The sequence below is a fragment of the Malurus melanocephalus genome, unplaced genomic scaffold, assembly GCF_030028575.1.
Source record: "Malurus melanocephalus ecotype Western Australia unplaced genomic scaffold, MMel_1.1 scaffold_309, whole genome shotgun sequence".
Classification (NCBI taxonomy): domain Eukaryota; kingdom Metazoa; phylum Chordata; class Aves; order Passeriformes; family Maluridae; genus Malurus; species Malurus melanocephalus.
Genome location: NW_026623541.1, coordinates 658,944 through 681,292, shown reverse-complemented (window position 1 = coordinate 681,292; position 22,349 = coordinate 658,944). Strand labels below are relative to the sequence as shown.

The following is a 22,349-nucleotide window of genomic DNA, read 5'->3' as shown; positions in this document are numbered from 1 at the left end:
TTTTTTTCAGTTTCATTCTCTAATTCATCTTTTCTTTTTCTCAACCTGCAAGTTTTTCTTGCTTCAGCACTTCTGGTTCTCTCCCTGATCCTGCTGTGGGGAAGTGAGTTGGTGGCTAGATGGGGGCTTAGCTGCGCTAGGGTCAGCCCCTCACAGGACWTAGACAGGAAAGGAGAGAAATCTGTAGGGAGTCAGTTAACTTTAGTTCTATTGCTCCCACAATACTTTTCTGCTGATTTTGCAATATAAATGAGTTCCAAACTTGGAAGAAAAAAAAAATAAGTTACTTTCTTTTTATACAAATACAAAGATTCAACAAGTCTAAATGCATCAAGGCAGGTTTAGTTCAAATATTAGGAAAAATGTCTACATAGAAAGGGATAGCAAGCTCTGGARCAGGATGCCCAGGGAAGTGGTTGAGTTACCATCCCTGGAGGTACTTAAAAGCTGTGTAGATGCAATGCTTRGCAACATGGTTTAGTGGTGAACTCAACAGTGTTAAGGGTTGGACTCAATGATCTCAAGACTCTAGAGGTCTTTTCCAATCTAAATGATTCTATGGTTCTGCAAAACTATGATTTTATACATAAGTGTGTATGTATATATTTATATTTACTTGTGCATATACGCACATGGAAAATACTTTTAATACTGTGTAACTAACACAATTTGTTCAAGAAGATTATTTGTTTGATACATATATCCACTAAGACAAAAATCCATATCAAAACCATGTCCTCTGGATCCTGAGTGGTCTGTAATTACATATCAATAAATCAGCCTTTGCTCAAACAGCTGAATAAACTGACATAATCTTAAGACACTTCAATTATTTCACTTGTTGCAGTTCAGAATAGCCCACCATGTAATTAAATTTACTGTTTACTAAAAAACAGAGCAGAGGCCTGTCCCTGAGTCACTCTAGTCACAGGCTGAGTTTCTTCAGTTACACTTAGCTTTGCTGAGCTCCAGTGCAGAGAAAATGCAATGGTGGCTTTGAGAGTGTGGTCTCTGCAAAGACACCTGCAATCCCACAGGGCAGACCACACCATTGAGAAAAGAGCATTCAGGAAAGGAGTGAACGCTGCTGCACCACACGAGCACTCAGGGATCACAGAGCAGGCTGGGGCAGATACACTGCCTGAGCTCTTCTGTGATGAGAGCTCTCTGCTGCCTTTGTCTAAGAACAGGCAGGACATTTCCAGGAAGGGGTTGATTTCAAAACCAACACCCTGCCATGGGCAGCCCSCAGTCTRCCATGAAGTGTCCGATAAAAGCAGTYGTGATGACACAGGMAGAAAGAGCAGYTCTTTACCCAGACAGAGAGCAGCTCTCTTTGGGTGGCTGCCAAAGGCACCAATTGCACTTCTCCAATGACTAGTGAGCACGTTTGGTCACTCTGACACCCATCTCCACAAAATCCCCTGTTCAGCTTCTCATGGAACACACAGGAATTCTTGCACATTCTCTGGGGATGTGTGAGAAGACAGTCCTCCTGAGCTTTTCAGAGACTAAGTTACACAGAGCTGCGCTTCTTCATTTGACTCATAGTCATACCATGGGCTTGGGAAAAGGGGAGGCTTTGGCAGCTGGGGGGGCTGACACCCAGGCTCTTTCTTGCAGGGGAAGCCCAGTCCCTCCAGCAGTCCCTCAAACAAAACTGAAGGGACAGAGAGCTTGCACAACCCTCACACTTCCTCATTGTCGCCTTACTGGAGACACTGACTGACACAGGATRAAGAACATCACATGAAGAACTCTAGAGCACACTCATAGCAAGGCCATATCTGCCTTTTTCCCCTTTGTGCTCCCTGCAAGACACTGCCAATCTAAACTTTGCAGGTCCTGAATAATGGCTGCAAACGACCACTGAAATAAGGAATCAAAACTCCTTTCATCCCCAAGCAGGAGTGGGAAGGTCTTTCAGGTGACAGGAAGATGCCACAATAGACACAGATGTCAGAGGCCACCTGGACAGCAGCTCTCATCTTTTCCACCATTTGCCAAGGTCTTTGTCTCTCTGTTCTCTCTACAGGACTGTGTGCTGATTTCATTCCAGGACTATCTGAAACCAGCACAACTCCATTGGCTGTGCCTGCCCGAGGCTCTGCAAAGGACAGAGTGTTCGTCATTTTAACCCAGAACAACACTGCCGACTTTCCACTCTGCAGCACACACAACAGCAGGTCCACTGGGTGGGTATATTTTGCACCGTCCAGAATGCCACAGACATTAGGGCTCCCAGGGAGTCACAAACTTTTTAAGATGTGCTTGAAGTCAGCTGTTTTTCACCCATGACTTTGCAGGCTCCGCTTACACCTGAGCAGTGTCTGATCCTCCGTGGGTAAGGGCTGCACGATGGGCTGATGTGATAAGCAGGTAGCCAGGCCCCAAGGAGAAGCAAGACCGTGCTTGGCATGTCAGACACTGTGCTTTCCTGTGGCTGATGTCCTGGCTTTCTACACTCCTCTGGAAAGTCGCTGATGAGCACAGCAGCCCCAAACTACCCACAACTTAGGTTAAATTCATCTTTCTTCTCCACCTGGTGGGGTCAGGCRATTGACAGGCTCTGCTGAGGAGAGGAAACACACAAGGCAATGTACCCGTGGGAAATGACACACTGAACACYWCCATATGCACCAATGTGGCTCCACAGCTGCATGGTTATGTTTCCTTGGAGCTCTGCAATTTCTTTCTCTTCCATGCCATGACATTGTAGGGCTTGTGTGCTCATCAGCAAAATGCATTGCAGATGAGAACATCAGCATGTTTCATTMTCTTCACTGCAAAGTTTGGAGATTGTTCTACTTTAATTTTTCTTTTTTCCTTTTCAGACCAACCCACCATGGGAAATGAAACCACAGACTTCACTGACTGGCCACTGACAACAGAATTTGACTATGGCGATKCAACACCATGCATGGGTACTGAGGAAAGGCACTTTGCAGCAAAATTCTTGCCACCTCTTTATTCTTTAGTGGTGATATTTGGCCTGACAGGCAACATGCTTGTTGTCCTTATCCTGGTAAAGTACAAGAGGCTGAAGAGCATGACTGACATCTACCTGCTCAACTTGGCAATTTCYGATTTGCTGTTTGTRTTTTCTCTCCCTTTTTGGGCTTATTACACAGTTCACGGCTGGATTTTTGGGGAAGCAYTGTGTCGAATTCTCTCAGGTGTCTACCTCCTTGGCTTCTACAGTGGCATCTTTTTCATAATCCTGTTGACCCTGGACAGGTACCTGGCCATYGTGCATGCRGTGTTTGCTTTGAAAGCCAGGACAGTTACCTATGGCATTCTYRCCAGTGTTGTCACTTGGGTKGTTGCTGYTCTTGTTTCTGYTCCTGGGGTRRTATTTCACAAAACTCAGAAGGAAAATTCAGGTTATACTTGCAGTTTTCATTACCCAAGTGATTCCACAATAAATTGGAAGTACTCCTTTATTTTAAAGATGAACATTCTGGGACTTCTTATTCCAATGTTAATTATGATTTTCAGTTACTCACAAATTCTAAAAACATTATTCMGATCTAAGAATGAGAAAAAGCAGAAGGCAGTCAGACTTATTTTTGTGATCATGATTTTTTACTTCATCTTCTGGACGCCATTCCATATTACTTCTTTTTTGCATACATTTCAAAATTCACTTTTCACCCCAGGTTGTGAAATCAAAGGTCAACTGGCGAARGCACTCCAAGTGACAGAAGTAATCTCAATGATCCACTGTTGCATCAATCCTGTGATCTATGCATTTGTTGGAGAAAAATTTAGGGGATATCTTTATACCTTTTTCCGAAAGCATGTTGCACCTCACCTTTGTAAAAAATGTCCAAGTCTTTATCGTGAAAAATTGGAAAGAGTCAGTTCTACATTCACACAATCTTCTGCAGAACATGACATCTCTACTGGACTGTAAAAATACATCAGAACATTGRTTAGTAAATCTTGCATTACTTCCTTTGCCTTAAGGAGAGCCTGTCATTATTTAAGATCTTTATGTCAACCACTACTGAAAATTGTATGACCCCATGTTGTTGTGGTGAACTGCTCTCTGGGATTACAGCATTTTCCTTTGTTAAACTAAGAAAGTCAATGAGTTCTCCAGGAAACATTAACTGCATAGCTGGGTCAYATCAAGATTTAAATAGAGCCAAGGCCAATATGATCATTCTTCTTTGCAAAATTCTGTCTACTGAGATTTGATGAGGGGAAAATATAACATTAAAAGATCTAAGGACTAATAGGTCGTCTCACCAGATTTTACTGGGATTTAACCCAAGGATTTATCTGCTAATTAGTAGTGAAGTCATTTTTGAACATAATCCTTTAACAGTTATTGCTAAATTACAGTGTTTTGATTTTTGCTTTTTAATTTTATGCCTGCCACATCACTGTTCAGTTGCTGACATTTTCCAAAATGTGCTTTTATTCAGCAACATTGTGACTTTTGTGGGTTTAATCTTTCGAGTTCACTGRCTGCGCAACAAGACAATGATGCACTGTTGAAAAGCATGGGTTTGTTTCTGACAAGTCATATCTCTCCAAGAAAAACAACACTTAACCAATAAAGGCATTTCAGCAATGATCTGCAAGGTGAGAATGAAAATTTCCTTTGAATTTGCTATGCAAGATTCTGTATRAGAAAAATATCCAGATGCTGTGAAGGATTTTGGAGACTGTGAGCACAGTACTGAGAGCAGACTTCCCAAGATCTGGACAGGTAAACCATGTGTAGAAGAAGGGCTCACATGACAACACACGGTGCTGCTGTGTCAGATTAGCCTCCTGCATGGGAAAAACATGCTCTTCACACACATAGAAAGTCTGTCCTTTGGGATACACTGCTAGGGAGACAGCAGCCTTGGGGCTGCAAAAGTAGCCAGGTCCAGACAAGGCATACCTTCCTKCCTTCCCAGGAGAAGAGTGGCTCTAGCCAGCTGGTGCCTCGATGAGAGCTGCATGCTGGTTGGAGACTCGAGACCATTGGCCTACTGGGGTACTATGGCCATACATTTCTTCCACTATTTAGAGTTGCCCTATAAAACAAAGGTATTTTAGGGACATGGGCTTAGCAAAGAAGAGGAAGAAGGAGCATAGCAGACAAATTCRTACTTCATATTGTAAGGAAGTGCARGTGAGCACCCCTCATGTAAGTGAGCTGTCCTGTTTTTTGCCCATTTCCTTAGAAGGGCACTGCTCATGCATACAAGGACTTGCTCCTGGAAATCTGGAGGGGCAGGTTCAACTAACCTCTAGCAAGGTAAAAAGACACCAGAATGAATTCCACACTACTCAACATGTAATGCAGATGTCTAAAGTAGCAGCAAATCCCCTCAAGGTCCCTAAGTGGTCAGTAGAGAGTAAGAAGTGCCTGAGCCAGAATMAGGCATAGAATTTAAATAGTCTCAGGGGAAGATTAGCTGGCCAACTGCAGAAGGAACCTGGAAATGCCAGACTCTTAATTTAGGTATCAGATGCCTTAATGCAGGTGATGCAAATACTCTTCACCCTCTTGCCTTAAAACGCCCTGGTGCTGCTTCGATTAGCTGTCACCTCTTATCCTATCAGCTTTTATTACCTGGCCACTATCTTGCGAGGTTAATAGCCACAGACTAAACAAAAGASCAAAAACTATCCTCAAGGTAAATTTTCTGGCTTGGAAATAATATTTTTTCTTTCTTTTCTACTTTGTTTCACTGAACCAAAAAACTCCTTTATGATTTTGAAGCATAGATTAGTTCAGTGTGATACAAATCTTGCTGTAATGGTGATATTTCTACTACGGTGTTTTATTTTAAATCCTTATCTTGTTGGAATYAAATTTCTTTCTGTTTTTATGTAAATATGGTGAAATCAATAAAATCAGTGTCTGGAAATCTGTGTATACCCTGGAGCCCATGTTCTCTTCAATAAGCAAAATGACATCAGGTCCACTCTCAGAGTGGAGATGGGAAAAAGGTGGAGCCATGGGCACTTGTAATATCACACTTCAAACCAAGCAAGCAGAGAGMTTTCTGCCCAGTCCAGAAGCGACTGCAGCTGGCACAGCTTCTATCCACCAGCAAGTTTGAGAAGAGTGAACTACGATAACTTTGGGAAAAGTTTGGGACCACAGACTTTAKATGACTGAAATTTGGAGAAACAGGCTTGTGTGTGTTATGAACAGGGAAAGAAAAGGAATAAATGAGGGTAATAAAAGATGTCACTCTATTAATATTGGGATAAAAAYRGGATTCTCCACRGAATTTCTKCAGCTAATTTCAGATCCCCTTGCAYTRTGCAGAGCRACCCCAGMCAAGTGATGAGCCTGATTGCCCAAGTTTTATGTATAAGGAACTGAAGCACTAAAGTTCAATACAGAAATATGCTTCTGCTTCACCATGTTGTTCTCCCTGCTCCACTGGGCCCATTCCTTTTTTCAGCCTCCATGACCCATGCCTCCTCCTCCTCCACATTCTTCCCATCTCTCCACCGTGGATTTTCTAGTTTGTGCTGCAGGAACACAAATAAACTAAACTTAGAGGTTATCTTATTGTTATATACCCAGGCAGAATTACCCTTGGTTCTTCAYTGCAGCTTTGCACTGAGACACGCAGGACTCTAGAGAGTTTTGTGGTAGTTTTTGATTCTTTATCAGTGAGATGTGGCTGCACCATGGATGGCTACAGGCCAAGTAGCCTCAAATCAGGCCAGCAGGGCTTCAGGCAATCCCAYTGGCCACAGTGGGATGGAGCTGCTCTTGGGGGAAAGTTTAACAAGATCCACAGTCCCCTGAAAGAGAACACAAGTCACCTCAGCTGAGAAGTGGTACAAGTTTTACATATGGGGGGCAAATATTCAAATAACTCAAGGTGTGCAGAGGGAAAACACTGAGAGAAAGATACAGTGTGTATGTGAGAGCTAGAGACACAGGCAGGTGTACCCCAAATGTGTGATGAACTCTAGGTGTGTTAAGAAAATGAGGAGGAATTGCCAATACGTCAGAATTGCAGCAGAGAAGAAACCAATACAAGGAAAAAGCACTGAAGTGTTTGGAAGGCATCTGAGCTGCTCTGGTGAAATATCAAGAAGACAAAAGAAAGCATATGAGAGAGCATACGAGCACCAGAACATCAAACAGATCCAAGACAAGACCTTTGTGAATACCACGAACAAACTGTTGCTTTACAGCAAATGTTGAGCAGCTAAGTGAAAATTTTTTGTAAGTTCMAAACTTTTGGCACAGAACTCCTGGAGAGATAGTGTGATACCTGGGCTTTCAGCACCCTTATGAAAAGAAAGGCCAAGTGTTCTCTGCACAGTCCCAGAGTCAGTCACACAGTTTAGTTTATGCATCTCCAACCTTCCTGTTAGGACATGCTACTAACACGTGCTCAGAAACAGGTGGGGAGGAATGTCTCACACCGCAAAAGATAACTCTGCCAGCTGTCAAGAAAACTTCCTAAGGGGCAAAAGGAAATGCAGCAAAAGTGCATATATGGTATTGGTGAGTGCTGAACAGCACCCACAAGCACGCCCCAGATTTACAGGCATTGCCGTTGGTTTGTCTGTGGTAGGTATCTGATGGACAAACAGAAATAGTGAAACCTCTGGTAACCAGTACACAGGGATGTCCTGTCATATGACTTTCTTGTTTGTCAGCCCAACAGCGTGTAAGCGTATTTTATACAAGATAGATGTAAATGGGATATAGAGGAAGAGGAGTAGTGGAAATGGATAAATAGGAAAAAATACTCACAAAAGTAAATGACTTTATTAGCCCTAACAGACACTGAAAAAATAATAGTCGAATGAATGGGAAGACCAGAGGTAAATAAATACTTTCATCAGAACCTTGAAAGGTTTGGATAGGAGAGACTTTAAGTTATGAAGCTCCAAAATAAACATATCTCCTTCCAGTGAAAATTACAGAAGGGATAAATACAAAAAACTGACAAATTTCAATAATATCCTGCTGCAGTTAATGACAAAGAAAGTGGGAGAATATAATCATGCTGACAATGTTAAATGGCACCATAAGCACATAMTGCTCCTTTTGAAATTTAACTTTGCTTCAGTTTTCAACTGCTGATGCCTACTGGCTTCCACTAGGAAATGTTTAGTGTGGTCACTGTGGCCTCAGAAGCATTATTCCTTAATATAGTAATAAAAAAATGTAAGGTATCAGAGGAAAAAAAAAAAAAAAAAGAAAGCAAAGTGGAAAATTCTGGTGCATTTAGAATATTTATAGCAACCAGGCCAGAGCAAAGGGGTGTAGGAATTTCCATTACATTCAAAGTCTGGTGACACTTGCCCACTAGGAGCTGTCCTTCATTCAAAAAATGGAATAGAAGGATAAAAAAAGTTTGTCTAAGTCTGTATAACTGCCAAGATATTTTGTAAGTGTGGTGATACCGAAAGCAATCTCGGTTTGAGTGTTTTAAGCCTGGAATGATTGATCCTGGGAAGGTGAGACCCCAACACTGAGATGGAGGAGGGCAGCATTATCAGAAACGCATGCCAATATGCAAAACTGCACAAATCTCCAAGTGAAGCTCAGCTCTCCAGAGCTGTCTGCAGTTTTGTGCTGGTAGGATGCTACCCGTACAACATGAGCARCACAACCTATCCTGATACCAGACTTTGAAAGGAATGGAAACCAAATGGATGGAAGTAAAACAGCCATCAGGACATAACTTGCAGTTATGCTAACAAAAGGTATGGACAATTAAGACTACGCTTAATCTTTGGCACCCAAAATTACTTTCTGRTTCCTAGGTCCTGGTGTTGTCCTGAGCATRGGTTCTTTCACCTGGTGTGCAAGAAGCTGATTCACATAAACTCAGCTGAAATATTTGTTTTCTCCATACCTGTGCAGAGACAGGTGCTAGGAGGAGGATCCATAAAGCTAGCACACCTCCAGTGTGCCAAGGGCTCATTTTTGTACACTTTGAACAATAAAAATTCAATATTTGCTGTGTATGAACCAACTGAAAGCTGAAGTCCTTAGCTTGGCATCCTCTTATCTCCATTTAAAGGTACCATGCACGCTTCCTTTATCCCGCATGCTCTCTGAAGAAGGGGGTTTTGTGAATAAGGGACAATCATAGGAGACAGGCAGGTATTTAACTCTCTTAATGACTAAGCAAACTTTTTTGCTTTTATCAACGGTTTCATTTTCTTTGTAGTTTGATTTATAGTGCCCTCTTGTTCTTACTTCTTAGGTCATTGATTTTGGTTCCTGTAGGTTCGGTTACTCCCTCATTTTTCTAAGTTCTTGTTTATCCTGTACTACACTTCAGTGATTTTTTAACCATCTCAAGGTACTTTATTTCATTACAGGCATATCCCTCATCATTGAACAGACTTGTTTTGCCCTTTGTGTGACCTAGTTTTCACTGGGAAGAAATTTGGTGTGTTATTTTCCCAGCCTGCCTGATAAAAGGTCCAGGATTTACACATACACTGAGGAGCATTTCCAAAGCTCCAGATGAGATAGCTCCAAAACACAAACTCTAGACCTAGAATTTATGTACTATAAATGTACCTTAAAAAACCAAAGTGTGTGAATTAAAGACCTATGTAAAAATGAGATTCTGAGAGCTGAAATTTTGAGATATGCACATCTGTGGCCCAAAAGTAAAATCTACTGTACTATGACAACCCTTTTTCTATAAATCAGGAGAACATACATCAGAAACTTGGAAAAAATAGAAGGAAGCCATGATCTTTCCTTCACTGCATAAGGAAACAGTTCTGTAAAAGCAACCTGGAGAAAGCCGAAACAAAAATAATACCATGACAATAGAGATAATGTGTGCTGCAATGTATAATTATGTTTGTGCCAGATTTACAAGAAACAAAAAGAAAGCCTAAGAATAAGAGGTGAAAAAGCTCCAAACATATGATGTTATTGACMGTAAACAATAAGGTGAAGAAGTGTTCATCCACTTTAGAAATGCTTGTCTTCCAGAGTTTGTTTTTGTAACCCATCTTCCTTTACACCTRTGTGTGAAGTGTTTTGGGTTTTTTTCACTAGTCTCCRTGATAGAAATCTTAGGTGTGGTACATCATGCTTTTCCCTTCTTGCTCTCAAAAGAATACACCTCACAGATATTGTGGGTGTGATTGTGCTTGTGATTGTGATGGTGGCTCAAATGATGAGTCACCAGAACCTGAGAGCCCAAAAGAAAAGGCTGATAAGAAAAAACAGCCTAAGCACAAAGTATTTTTAGCTGAATGTCTCTGTTCAGCCTCTTCAAGATGAAGACACTTGTTACTGATGAAATAAAATATATGCTAATACTGACCTAATTTGGACACAGATGTTGTGAATCAAACAAGTAACAAGATCATCTACRTCATGTTCACTTGTCTTCATTGACCTCTTCTCCAGATGAAAAGGATTAATCTTAGCTGTAGTGATAGACTTTTATTAATAAGAGTGTTGTGCTCCATCACACTGTWCATATCTAAGAAAGGTCTCTGTCATTCTGTCCCAGGACACTTGCTTCCCCCCAGCCTTTCTTTTCCAGGGGTGCAAATTTGCAATAACTTGAATTTGAAACTGTCAGTTGAATTTTCAAGTTTCTGTAGCCATAATTGWCCTTGATGACATTTGTGTATCACACAGGTACATGAGGTTTTGGTGTGTGTCCTAGTAGCCATTTCGGTACTGGTGTAAACCTCTCAAAAATTGCAATTTCTCCTTGTGGGAGTGCCACACCACTCAGATACTAAACACTCCAGTAAAATGGGCTGATTACTGTAGAGATTAATCATATAATCAGTCACTAGATAGGAGAGATGGACAAAGGCAGCTTGAGTTGACAATGTACATGGCTGCATACTTGCTGAGTGCATCAGCTTGATCCCCACAGGTGAGGAATGAAGCTCACTTTCGTGCCAGGAATATATTTATGGCGGGAAGGAGTGTCATACCACTGAACATAACTCCTACTCATCTCTGAATGTAAACCATGATAGATAAAATTCAATGCTATAACAACTCACTGAATCATTGCTTCTATTAATGAACAACAGCTTTCATTTCTTGGTAAAATGATGAGGTTCAGCTTAGGTAAAGATTCTTTAAATCCACTGGAGTTCATGACAAGCAGCAATSCACTTTCTCAAAGAAATGCTGGGCAAAGGATTGAGAAAAGCTGAACAAAATCTGACTCATACAAATGGATGCTCTGCTTGCATTGTCCATCCCTCAGTGTTCACACACATTGGAGATGTGTGTGATGGAGGCAGCAGGGAAGAGGAGTGGAGATGGCATTAAGATGGCAAACCCCAGATTAGTGTGATGAAACTTCAGACCATGGCAGACCACTTCTGCAGTCAAAATCTTGTTTTAACTGCAATAATGAACACAGCACAACACCAGTGCCCCATGAACCGCACAAGGGCTTGCCTACAGCCACATGCAAGACCTGATCAAATGTGGCTTCTCAGCAGCTCTGCTTATCTTCAGCTGGGGTAGAGCTGATTGTAGATATCCTGTAGGTGCTGACAATAAAGTCACACAGCCCAGTATTTGGGCTGCCAAGTGCCACGGCAATTCACACTCTCTCTGGGGAGTCTCTCATGCAGCTGTAAGACACAGGTGTGAGCAGACCGAGTGCACTCCCCTTATTCAGCTGCTATAACCGTGAGTGGCAGAGGCCCTCTGTTGGTGTGTAATAATCTTCAGCAGTAAATAATGTGACCCACTRTGCTTGCTGACCAGACTGGGCTATGGGAACAAAAAGCTATAAGCAAAATCAAACCCATTTATAAAGCCAATGAATCTGTGGCAACAAGGGACTATTTCTGAAGATCAGCCTTCCTCAGGTCCTAGTTTTAAGTAGTAGTAGTTGTTGTTGTTAGTTGAAATGCTTGGGATAAGTTTTGTGGGAGCATATTTCAGAATAAAAAAGCTTGATGAAAACAGGCAAGTCCAGCAAGAGGGTTGAAACTGCTTCCCTTGCTTCTTCAGTGTGAAATTTTGAAGGGGTTTAGAGTCTCCAGGAGGKTCAGTTACATGTAACAAACAGTAAACAATGCAGGCTTCGTGAGGAAATATTTAAAATRGCTCTTAATTTTAGTATGTAGACTGTTTAGAACTTAGACATTGAAAAAGTAATTTGATACAATCTTTTTTTTTTCAGATTTATAAGAATTCAGTATAAGAGTGGAACTTTTTAGCCAGCAAGGTTACGCAGTAACTGGAAACTTGGTTTAGGTGTAGTGGAAACATTTTTAGGAAGCAGCAATTTCCACTGATTGTGTCTGGGGTCTAATATAGTCAGTCCATCAAGCATGACGGTGGGAGAAACATATCCGTAGAATACCCTGCAGGATCCTTTAATTTTGACCCTGAGACTCCTTGACCCTTTGACCCTTAAAGAGCACACCCTAAGACTCCTTGACCCTTTGACCCTTAAAGAGCACATTGGAAGAATTGATTAGGAAAGGAAGAGGAAAATGCATTTATCCTATGGAATAAAGATCAGTCCTTCATGCAAAGAAAAGTTGACAAGGAAAACAAAGTGAGCTTTTCACCCTTTACTGTCTCCTCCCAGATCKGAGAGGCAACTCAGAAGTGGTGATTCCCTTGATTTCTGTTAAGGAATGGCAACATCCAAAGGAAGAAATCCCTGTTGAGCTTTTGGTGTTTTAAAATCTTTTAAGGATGTTGACGAGTGAATGCAGAAAAGGCATCCCTTTGGTACTTTCACTGATAGGAGAGATCCTCCAGAACTCTACAAAGAGACATGAAGGGGAGGCAGGGGGCTGCACGTTATCAGGTATCTTCTCAGGGTTTCTCTCTATGGGCTTCTTGGGCATCTAGTAAGGCGTTATCCCTTTCCTGTTTTCTGCATTTTTCCTATTTCCCTTGTCATTTTTTGATGTCCAAGAAAGATCTAGAAATCTTTATGGCAGCTTCAGTTTAACTCTTGAAGTCAGAGGGATCAGCTAYAAGGAAGGAAATCGATAAGAAATCAGATTTTATCAGGTTTTTCTAAAGCTTAATTCCAAAACGTAAGTAAAGCGCTGTTTTAAAAGGTCGAACTCACTACACAGACTAAGTCATAGTCTTATGAGAGGGATTAAAATGAAAAACAAGTCCAGAAGACCGGGTTAAAGAAAAATAGAATCATTTAAATCTCCTGAGTTATAAGGACTGCAGCACAGAGCAAGACAACAGAAAGTGCAGGTAATTCTGAACAGAAGCATACACTTTATTTAAAAACTCAGGGTTTTTTTTGCTAAAGGACAGAAAAACATGAAAGCAATTTAATGACAGAAAAATGGAAAGGGATGAACCTCCTGTAAATTGTTCTTGATTCAAACAGGTTAGCTAAAAGAAAAAAATAAAATAATTTTATAAACCCTTTCTCTAAAACTACAGCTGTGGGTTGTGAAACTTCAACTTCTAGGAGGATCCTCTATGATTTCAACATCTCTGCACATCTCAAGTATTAGAAAAGTAACATCTGATGGCCCGTTTTTAGAAAAAAGGAACCAGAGAACTGCTCCTTCATTTTCTCTACATGAAAACAGATTTTTTTTTTTGCTAGTTTTCAAACAGATACATCCTTCTTCACGCAGGAAGAGGTGCTTTTGACCTTCATCTTGTGACTGACAAGTCATTTTATCCTTACTCTTGTTGTAATAAAACAAGACATCACCTGCACCGCAAGATACATGGTAAGTCATCTTTGCTTCTTTTTATKTTTGCCTTTTTTAATATTTAGTAGCTGCTTAGGCCTAAAGTGAAAAATACTAGTGGAAACCTGCCAGTGTACTCATCTTTAAAAATTACCCTGGCCAAATGCATAGAATAAGTTAAAATGAATCCACTGGTTTTAAAGGACAAAATCACTAGAAGAGTTGAGCAGAGGATCCAGGTAAGCAAAGAAATAAATCTCTAGAGATTGACCTGAATAAGAAATATAATGGAGTATGYCTCCCTGATTTTGTCTCTCAAAATAATGTGCAATGATGGAAATATGAACTTTAAACCTGTTACTTCAAAACAGGTTATTTGRGTGACGAGTTCTTATTCTTCTCACAGGATGACTACAGAAAACGTAGTGTATTTTAGACACTGACTCATTGGATCCTGTTTACATGCAGCRTAACTTAGCATTTTACCTCCATTTGCTACACCTTTATAATTATTACCATTTTATGGGACTGTGCAAATGAACTGAAATTCACATTAATAAGATCTTTGCTTCTTAAAATACAGAAACTTGTGACCTGAAACTCAGCATGAAACAGTGATACGAGTTTACTCATCTTTTCTGTAGTGAGTCTTTCCTTTGAAAACTGCATGAGTGCTAGTCTTAAGCAGAGCAGCAGAATTTGTACAGCAGATTACAGGATTTTGGAAATATTGCATTTATTTAAACTGTACTCAAAATAATATAGAATAGTTTTTGAAATATCCTTCCTTCAGAAATCTGCACTGACTGTCTTCCAAGGTTTTTTTAATGATTAGGAAACATAAGCCCAGTCAAATCCTTCTTGTTAGGTGAACAACCTATGCTGATTAACCCAGTGAAATATTCTAGCCAGCAGCTAACAAAACTAATCTGTCTCCTAAACCAGAAAGATTATAGGATAAAGCACAAACCCACTTACAGTTCCTTTTTCTGGTTTCCAAATTAGTATTTTTAGTCTTCATTGTCAGCATGTGCTGGATACTACACACAATTCAGAGTAGTAAATACTTCTGAAGCAAAGGCTGGGTTAGAGAAATGGGGCTCAATTAGCAGAAGCAWCTGCTTAAAGGGGAGGCCATAATTTAAGCATGCACAAAGGGTAGTAAGGAAGAAAATAAGTGCAGGAAAGATTCCAGGAATGCAGAGGAAAAAGAGGTAAGGCATTGAGATAGCAGTTAACAGGAAGAAGGAGCTGTTGCAAAAACAATTATCACAATAATATCAAGGCAGCATTTTGCAATGATATTTGCATGAACCCTATTAGTCGCCTACTCATAAAAACCCACTCATGGTTTATGACTTAGTTGTTTTTCATACCCATATAAATGCATGAGCATCCTGCAGGTGCAAAATAAGCAAGACAGGAAGTGCTGGGTCTGGCACTCATTCCATAATCCCAGTATGGCTGACTGACACATTGTAAATGAGGATATTTAGCTACATGCAGTACCAGGAATGTACTGTCAGGGCATGTAACATGGATTTAGCAGGTGTAGTCAAATGAAATCTTAATCTTTACTTAGTTAGTGCCAAAGACTCATCACGTTTTGAAGTAAAGAAGTTAACAATTTGGACCAAAGAGTGTTTTATTAACTTGCCTTTTTATATTTTTTTTTAAGTATTGTTGAAACTACTTAAGAAATATAAACCTTTTGCTACTTTAAAATCAAGTTATTTACTGACAACAGGCAGAGCCACAGCCACTTCCTTTACCAACAAAACCATTACTGCTACATGGTAATAACTATGTAGTTAGTATGGCTATGGAAAAAAACTGATTGTCAGAGTTCCCTAAAAGTCAATCTTTGAGGAGTTTGATGGCAATTACTTCTCATCTAAAAATCATATCTGGGAGAAGCTGAGAACCAAACTGTTACAATTTGCTGATATTCTCTAATTCCTCATTCTCCAAAAGAAAACTTACCACCATACCCGATATACCAAAGTAATGACTGAACACGGATCTCATTGTTCTTACTATTCTTAGGAGCAGAGCTGGTAGCCAGACTCAAGAACTTGGGGAAAGAGCAGGAAAAGGGTTTGCAAAAGCAGCATTTCTTTTTGTACAAGGTGCAGATTTTGCTCCAACAAAGCTTCCTCTTTTGGAGCAGAGGCATATCTTTAGCATAGCAACCTTCATCAGGAGCTGGCAGCAGAATCTAATTTTGAAGTTCAGAGACCTAGTAAATAGCCCCTTCCCCAAGACATCATCTTAGGTTTAGCTAAGTTAACCACTTTGACACAAGGTAAAGCCACTGGCATTTCAAGTGATCTGTTTTACAGCAGAAAACAGATTCTCCTCAATGGATTTGTCTRCAGGCACAAAGAGTTGCTTTGGGGATTTCCTATGCTCTAAGTCATAATGCACTACTATGACCTTGTACCAAAAAGCAGTCCAGGTGCCTGTCTCTGAGTCACTCCAGTCACAGGCTGAGTTTCTTCAGTTACATTTAGACTTGTTAAGCTCCAATGCAGAGAGAATGCAATGGTGGCTTTGAGAGTGTGGTCTCTGCAAAGACACCTGCAATCCCACAGGGCAGACCACACCATTGAGAAAAGAGCATTCAGGAAAGGAGTGAACGCTGCTGCACCACACGAGCACTCAGGGATCACAGAGCAGGCTGGGGCAGGTGCACTGCCTGAGCTCTTCTGTGATGAGAGCTCTCTGCTGCCTTTGTCTAAGAACAGGCAGGACATTTCCAGGAAGGGGCTGATTTCAAAACCAACACCCTGCCATGGGCAGCCCCCAGTCTGCCATGAAGTGTCCGATAAAAGCAGTCGTGATGACACAGGAAGAAAGAGCAGTTCTTTACCCAGACAGCGAGCAGCTCTCTTTGGGTGGCTGCCAAAGGCACCAATTGCACTTCTCCAATGACTAGTGAGCACTTTTGGTCACTCTGACACCCATCTCCACAAAATCCCGTGCTCAGCTTCTCATGGAACACACAGGAATTCTTGCACATTCTCTGGGGATGTGTGAGAAGACAGTCCTCCTGAGCTTTTCAGAGACCAATTTACACAGAGCTACGCTTCTGCATTTGACTCATAGTCACACCATGGGCTTGGGAAAAGGGGAGGCTTTGATAGCCAGATGGGCTGATATTACAGCCACAAGCCTTTCTCTGTGCATGCTGTAGCAGAGCTTCACAGGTCTGCTGAATACTCACCTCCCAGGCCCTGATTCCTTCTGGTAAGGGAAGGCTATTCCCTCCAATAGTCCCTCAACCAAGGATAGTTTATGGCTTGGATTAAATTCACCACTCCCCTGTTTCTGATTAGGCCAGGCAGCTGACAGACTCTACTGAGGAGGAAAAACAAATGAGAAAATGTACCCGTGGGAAATGACACACTGAACACCACCATATGCACCAATGTGGCTCCACAGCTGCAAGGTTATATTTCCTTGGAGCTCTGCAATTTCTTTCTCTTCCATGCCCTGACATTGTAGGGCTTGTGTGCTCATCAGCAAAATGCATTGTAGATGAGAACATCAGCACGTTTCATTCTCTTCACTGCAAAGTTTGGAGATTGWTCTACTTTAATTTTTCTTTTTTCTTTTTCAGACCAATCCGCCATGGGAAATGAAACCACAGACTTCACTGACTGGCCACTGACAACAGAATTTGACTACAGTGATTCGACACCTTGCCCTGTAACTGAGGGAAAGAATTTTGCAGCAAAATTCTTGCCACCTCTTTATTCTTTAGTGGTGATATTTGGYCTGACAGGCAACATGCTTGTTGTCCTTATCCTGGTAAAGTACAAGAGGCTGAAGAGCATGACTGACATCTACCTGCTCAACTTGGCAATTTCYGATTTGCTGTTTGTATTTTCTCTCCCTTTTTGGGCTTATTAYGCAGTTCACGACTGGATTTTTGGGGAAGCACTGTGTCGAATTCTCTCAGGTGTTTACCTCCTTGGCTTCTACAGTGGCATCTTTTTCATAATCCTGTTGACYCTGGACAGGTACCTGGCCATCGTGCATGCGGTGTTTGCTTTGAAAGCCAGGACAGTTACCTATGGCATTCTCGCCAGTGTTGTCACTTGGGCTATTGCTGTTTTTGCTTCTGTTCCTGGGGTGGTATTTCACAAAACTCAGAAAGAAGGTTCAGGCTACACTTGCAGTGCTCATTATCCATCAGAGCAGATAGATACATGGAARCAATTCCTCACCTTAAAAATGAACATTCTGGGACTTCTTATTCCAATGTTAATTATGATCTGCAGCTACACACAAATTATAAAGACATTACTGCAATGCAAAAATGAGAAGAAACATAAAGCAGTCAGGCTTATCTTTATTATCATGATTATCTACTTTCTTTTCTGGGCACCATACAACATTTGCATTCTCTTGCGTGATTTTCAAGGTGCATTTTTCATCTCTACTTGTGAAAGCAATGGTCAACTGCACAAAGCACTCCAAGTGACAGAAACAATCTCAATGATGCATTGTTGTATCAATCCTGTGATTTATGCCTTTGCTGGAGAAAAATTTAGGAAATACCTTCGCAGCTTTTTCCGAAAGCAGATTGCAGTCCGCTTGTCTAAATACTGTCCTGTTCTCTATGTGGACACACCTGAACGAGCTAGCTCCACCTACACACAATCTACAGGAGAACAAGAAGTTTCTGCTGCATTGTAARTTATGTCTAGTGAAAAAGTGGAAGTGGCTCTTGTGAGATCAGATCTGTGATGAAAGCCTGCTGAATCTCTCCTGCATATTTTCTCTGAGGCAGCTGCAGAAAACCCCAAAAAATATACAGAACACATATTTACCAAAGATTGCATTTGCTCATAAATTTGGGTATTTGTAAATAAATGAAAAGGATGTAGCAAGTTGCCTGATTGGGGGTCTGAACTAGCAGTCTCATAAATAGATTTTTTGAAGTGAACTAGATGTTATAAATTTACACTTGTTCTTCAGAACATCTCTTGCCTGTATATTACACAAGATACCTCACTCATTTAAACTCAGTCTCAGTCTTATTTTTTACTAGGCTGGTGGYGTATCTCTGTAAATAATGCTAATTTACTAAGGTTTGTGATACAGCATGGTATGGAAARTTTTATACGCTTAGAATAGACTCTGATATTTCATGGTATATTTTCCTGTGTATATGGTTAAGTGCTAACCTTTTAGATCTTTCTCATGATAATTCTAACTACTAGGGACTAATACCTGAGTGACTTTAGAGCCTGATGTTTCTGAAGGCTCTCCTTATATGCTACTCACATAAAAAAGCCAATATAACTGAACTATCAATAAAAAACTAATATCCTATCATTGATCAGAAAATCAGTGCAGTAACAGTATTTTAGAAACAAATTATTGCACATGGACTTTAACCAGGTTAGATCAAACATGAACAATGAGTCAACACTGTTGTAGCTTTTTAGTGCAGTGATTTTGCTTGCTATTTTACTAGCCCACATAAGAGAAAAATTTTAAAATAGAAAATGAATGCAAGTGCAATGGCTGCCAAACCACAACAGCATTAGAGGTGTGAAAATKATTTCTGAACAGGGTTGACACAGATGTTTTTAGACAGAAGTGTATTTTATAAATATTAATTTAACAAAACATCTGGATAAATAAAAATATTCCCTGTTCTAAAACATCAAGGGCATAGAGCATGTCTCTTTTGTTTTAGAAGCTGGTATTTGGGGGACTATGACAGAGGGGTTTTTTTGCCATTCAGGAGTTTTACGGAGAGAAAAAGCTTCCACAATTAGTAAGACTGATGCTTAAATATGACTGATTCTCTGTAAAGCTCAGAAACTGTAAAGCATGGGAACACACAGAAAACATTAAATAAATATTTGGGTACTCAAGTGCTTAAAAACGTACCATAATCACACTATTGAATAATTTGCGCCACATTGTCCTTCTAATATTTCTTATATCTGCCCTAAGATAAATGGTACTGAACAAGTTGGCAGACAGGAAATGAAAAGTGAATATTTTGTTTGCTGTTCCTATCCAGGACAATTTTTGTTTCCCAGCTTCTCTAGACAGTCTTTAAAGTAATATTTTCAAAGAAGTGAATGCTTCAAGCAGTCTCAAAGAAATTTTACAGTGGAAAGCACTTGTGAAAGCAGGAARTGGAATAGAGAAATCTTTACTTATCAAACCACTTGTTTTGAGTTATTTAATTTTGTCATATTAAGCACCACTTTGGAACTACATCCAYATGGGAAATGTAACAGAAGTATACYACACCTTCTCATTTACAAGATTTTCAGCTGCAAGTCTTTGTCTGTGCATCAYTTTCTGGACTTTGTGCTTTTAAAATGGGTAAATAGATCAGCATAAGCAGAAATTGGGCAATTTCAGCATATTATGAGGAATACATGCAGGAACTTCTAATCAGGCTGTCTTTTTTATTTTTTTTTTTTCTACTTATAGAATACATTTATGGAAACAATTTTATGTTTTATTTGCTCTTGACAAGAACTTTCACTTGGTCTTGAAGACACCTACTTTTTTTGGAGGGCTTTGATGCCAGACACAGTAATRCATCTTTGTCAGCCCTTCAGGAGCAAAGTGTGACAACCAAACATATGTCAGCACCCTGAAAAACTTTCTGAGAGGCATGTCAAAAATTGCCCCATCCTTCTACRGCATGAACCTCCTATCATGGATCTTTCTAAACGACAAGCAGCTTCCAGAGGAAAGAGGCAGAACAGAGATTGGTTGCCCAGTGGATCATCAGCTTATCAAGGGTYTCTGTCACTTCACTGGAAAGGGATCAGACTTCAGCACATGGAGACAAGTCAGATTTTAGCTCCTGCAATGAACCATGATCCACATTCAAGGGGACAATTGAAAACACAGTATTTGGTGGCACCGCTGGTACATTCAGTTAAGGACTCTGACAAAAACTGAAATAATATGTTGTACTACACAAACCATTAAAGTTGGTTAACTTTCATGTTAGATTTCTTGATCTTTCCCACCTCTATCCCTTTATATTTTAGAATAGCCCAGAAGAATGAAAAGGAAGATAAACTCCTCTTCATAACACTGAAAGGGCAGGCAGGATAAACTCAGTTTTAGAAGTGGATACAGAACCAGCATAATCAAATAACACAGGACCATCAAGATAACTCCATAGCTCTTAACAGCTTGTCACTAATAATCTGATAATAAATATGCTATTTCGGTCATTACATTTGGTTTTGTTTGTATTTACCAATGGGAAAAGCAATAACTCAGACAATTCACACTGACCCTAGATTATTAATAATAGGGTTTTTTAAAAAATACATAGGCTTATAAAATACTTTCTATGTATTTAGTGACCTGAATAACTAGGTCACCACCTAATATCAAACAATTACAGTGGACTTGCGCACACAYTTCCTTTCTTCAGTTCTTAAGATTATGGTGCCATCGTGTGGTCTCACTGTAAGGTTTCATGGATTACCCCAGCAAGGCTTTTGCTGCTTTCCTGTTTCAAAACATTTCTTCACTGAAAGGGTAACAAGACATTGGAATGGGCTGCCCAGGGAGATGGTGGAGTCACCGTCCCCGGAGCTGTTTAAGGGGAAGACTGGATGYGGCACTCAGTGCCATGGTCTGGTTGACACGGTGGTGTTTGGTCATGGGTTGGACTYCATGATCTCAGAGGTCTTTTCCAACCTCATTGATGTTGTGATCTCTTTTCCTAAGAGACTCTTCTACTGAAATTACTCCTTCCACCACAGACATTATCAGTATTATGCAAACAGCAGAAAGCCACTGTGGTCTGTAAGAATGGAATGGAAGTCCATTGGATGCATGGGCAGGGTCACCCTGTAATGATGCAGGCAGATGCAGACAGGATTCCAGCCCTTGCTCTGGAAGGAGAGCATTTGATGTTCTTGCCYACAGCTTGGAAGCTACAAGCTACAAGAATGAAAGTGCAGTGCAAGGTCCTACTCCTGGGCTGTGTCACAGCTGCTGCTTGGGTGTAGAAATGATTGAGAGCAGCCCTGTTGAGAAAGACTTAGGCATGATGAATGGTGAAAACTCAACTCACTTCGCTCTTCTCTGGCTGTAATTAYCACTCTAGGTAAAACAACAACTTTYCATTTTTTTCTTCTTAAATATATTATCACAGAGGTGTTACCACCATTTCTAATTGGCCCAGCCTTGGCCAGYAGCATGTCCACCTTTAGAGCTACCAGRGGTTGGCTGTGCTGGACATGGAGGAAACTTCTGGCAGCTGTTCGAAGAAGCCACCCTTGTATAGCCTTCCCCCCCCCCAAAAAAAAACAGGTTCAGCAAACCCAAAACACAGTACCTGAAGGGGGCCTGCAGGGAAACCAAAGGGGGACTCATCGTCAGGAACGGCAGGAGGGTAGGACAAGGAGTAATGGGCACAAATTGAAATAGGGGAGATTTAGGTTAGAYATTAGGAAGAAAATCTTTACTGTTATGCTTGTGAGGAGCAGGTTGCCCAGGGASGTTGTGGACGCCCTATCCTTGGCAGTGTTCAARGCCAGGTTGGATGGGGCACTCAGCAGCCTGGTCTAATGGGACGTGTCTCTGCCCTTGGCAGAGATGGCTGGGACTAGATGATCTGCAAGGTCCCTGCCAACCCGTTAKCCCTCTTTGATTCCTTGAGGATTTTCCCCTCCCGTCTCTCCCTCAGCGAGAGCCGCTCC

The 22,349-nt window shown here is 40.8% G+C and overlaps 2 protein-coding genes across 2 annotated transcripts in view; both read left to right on the top strand.

Annotated features, from left to right (window-relative positions):
* LOC130580033 (C-C chemokine receptor type 1-like) overlaps window positions 1-6,079 on the top strand; it is a 10,108-nt gene extending 4,029 nt beyond the window's left edge. Inside the window, exons 2-3 of the mRNA XM_057377286.1 lie at window positions 2,036-2,195; window positions 2,835-6,079. Coding sequence (XP_057233269.1) covers window positions 2,846-3,916 — 1,071 coding nt within the window. The 5' untranslated portion in view covers window positions 2,036-2,195; window positions 2,835-2,845 and the 3' untranslated portion in view covers window positions 3,917-6,079. The remainder of the gene's footprint in view (window positions 1-2,035; window positions 2,196-2,834) is intronic.
* A 7,426-nt stretch (window positions 6,080-13,505) lies between these two features.
* Window positions 13,506-20,860, top strand: LOC130580034 (C-C chemokine receptor type 5-like). Its single transcript, XM_057377288.1, has 2 exons — window positions 13,506-13,677; window positions 17,261-20,860. The coding sequence occupies exon 2, from the start codon at window positions 17,272-17,274 to the stop codon at window positions 18,340-18,342; it is 1,071 nt and encodes a 356-aa protein (XP_057233271.1). The 5' UTR covers window positions 13,506-13,677; window positions 17,261-17,271; the 3' UTR covers window positions 18,343-20,860.
* Window positions 20,861-22,349: the final 1,489 nt, after the last annotated feature.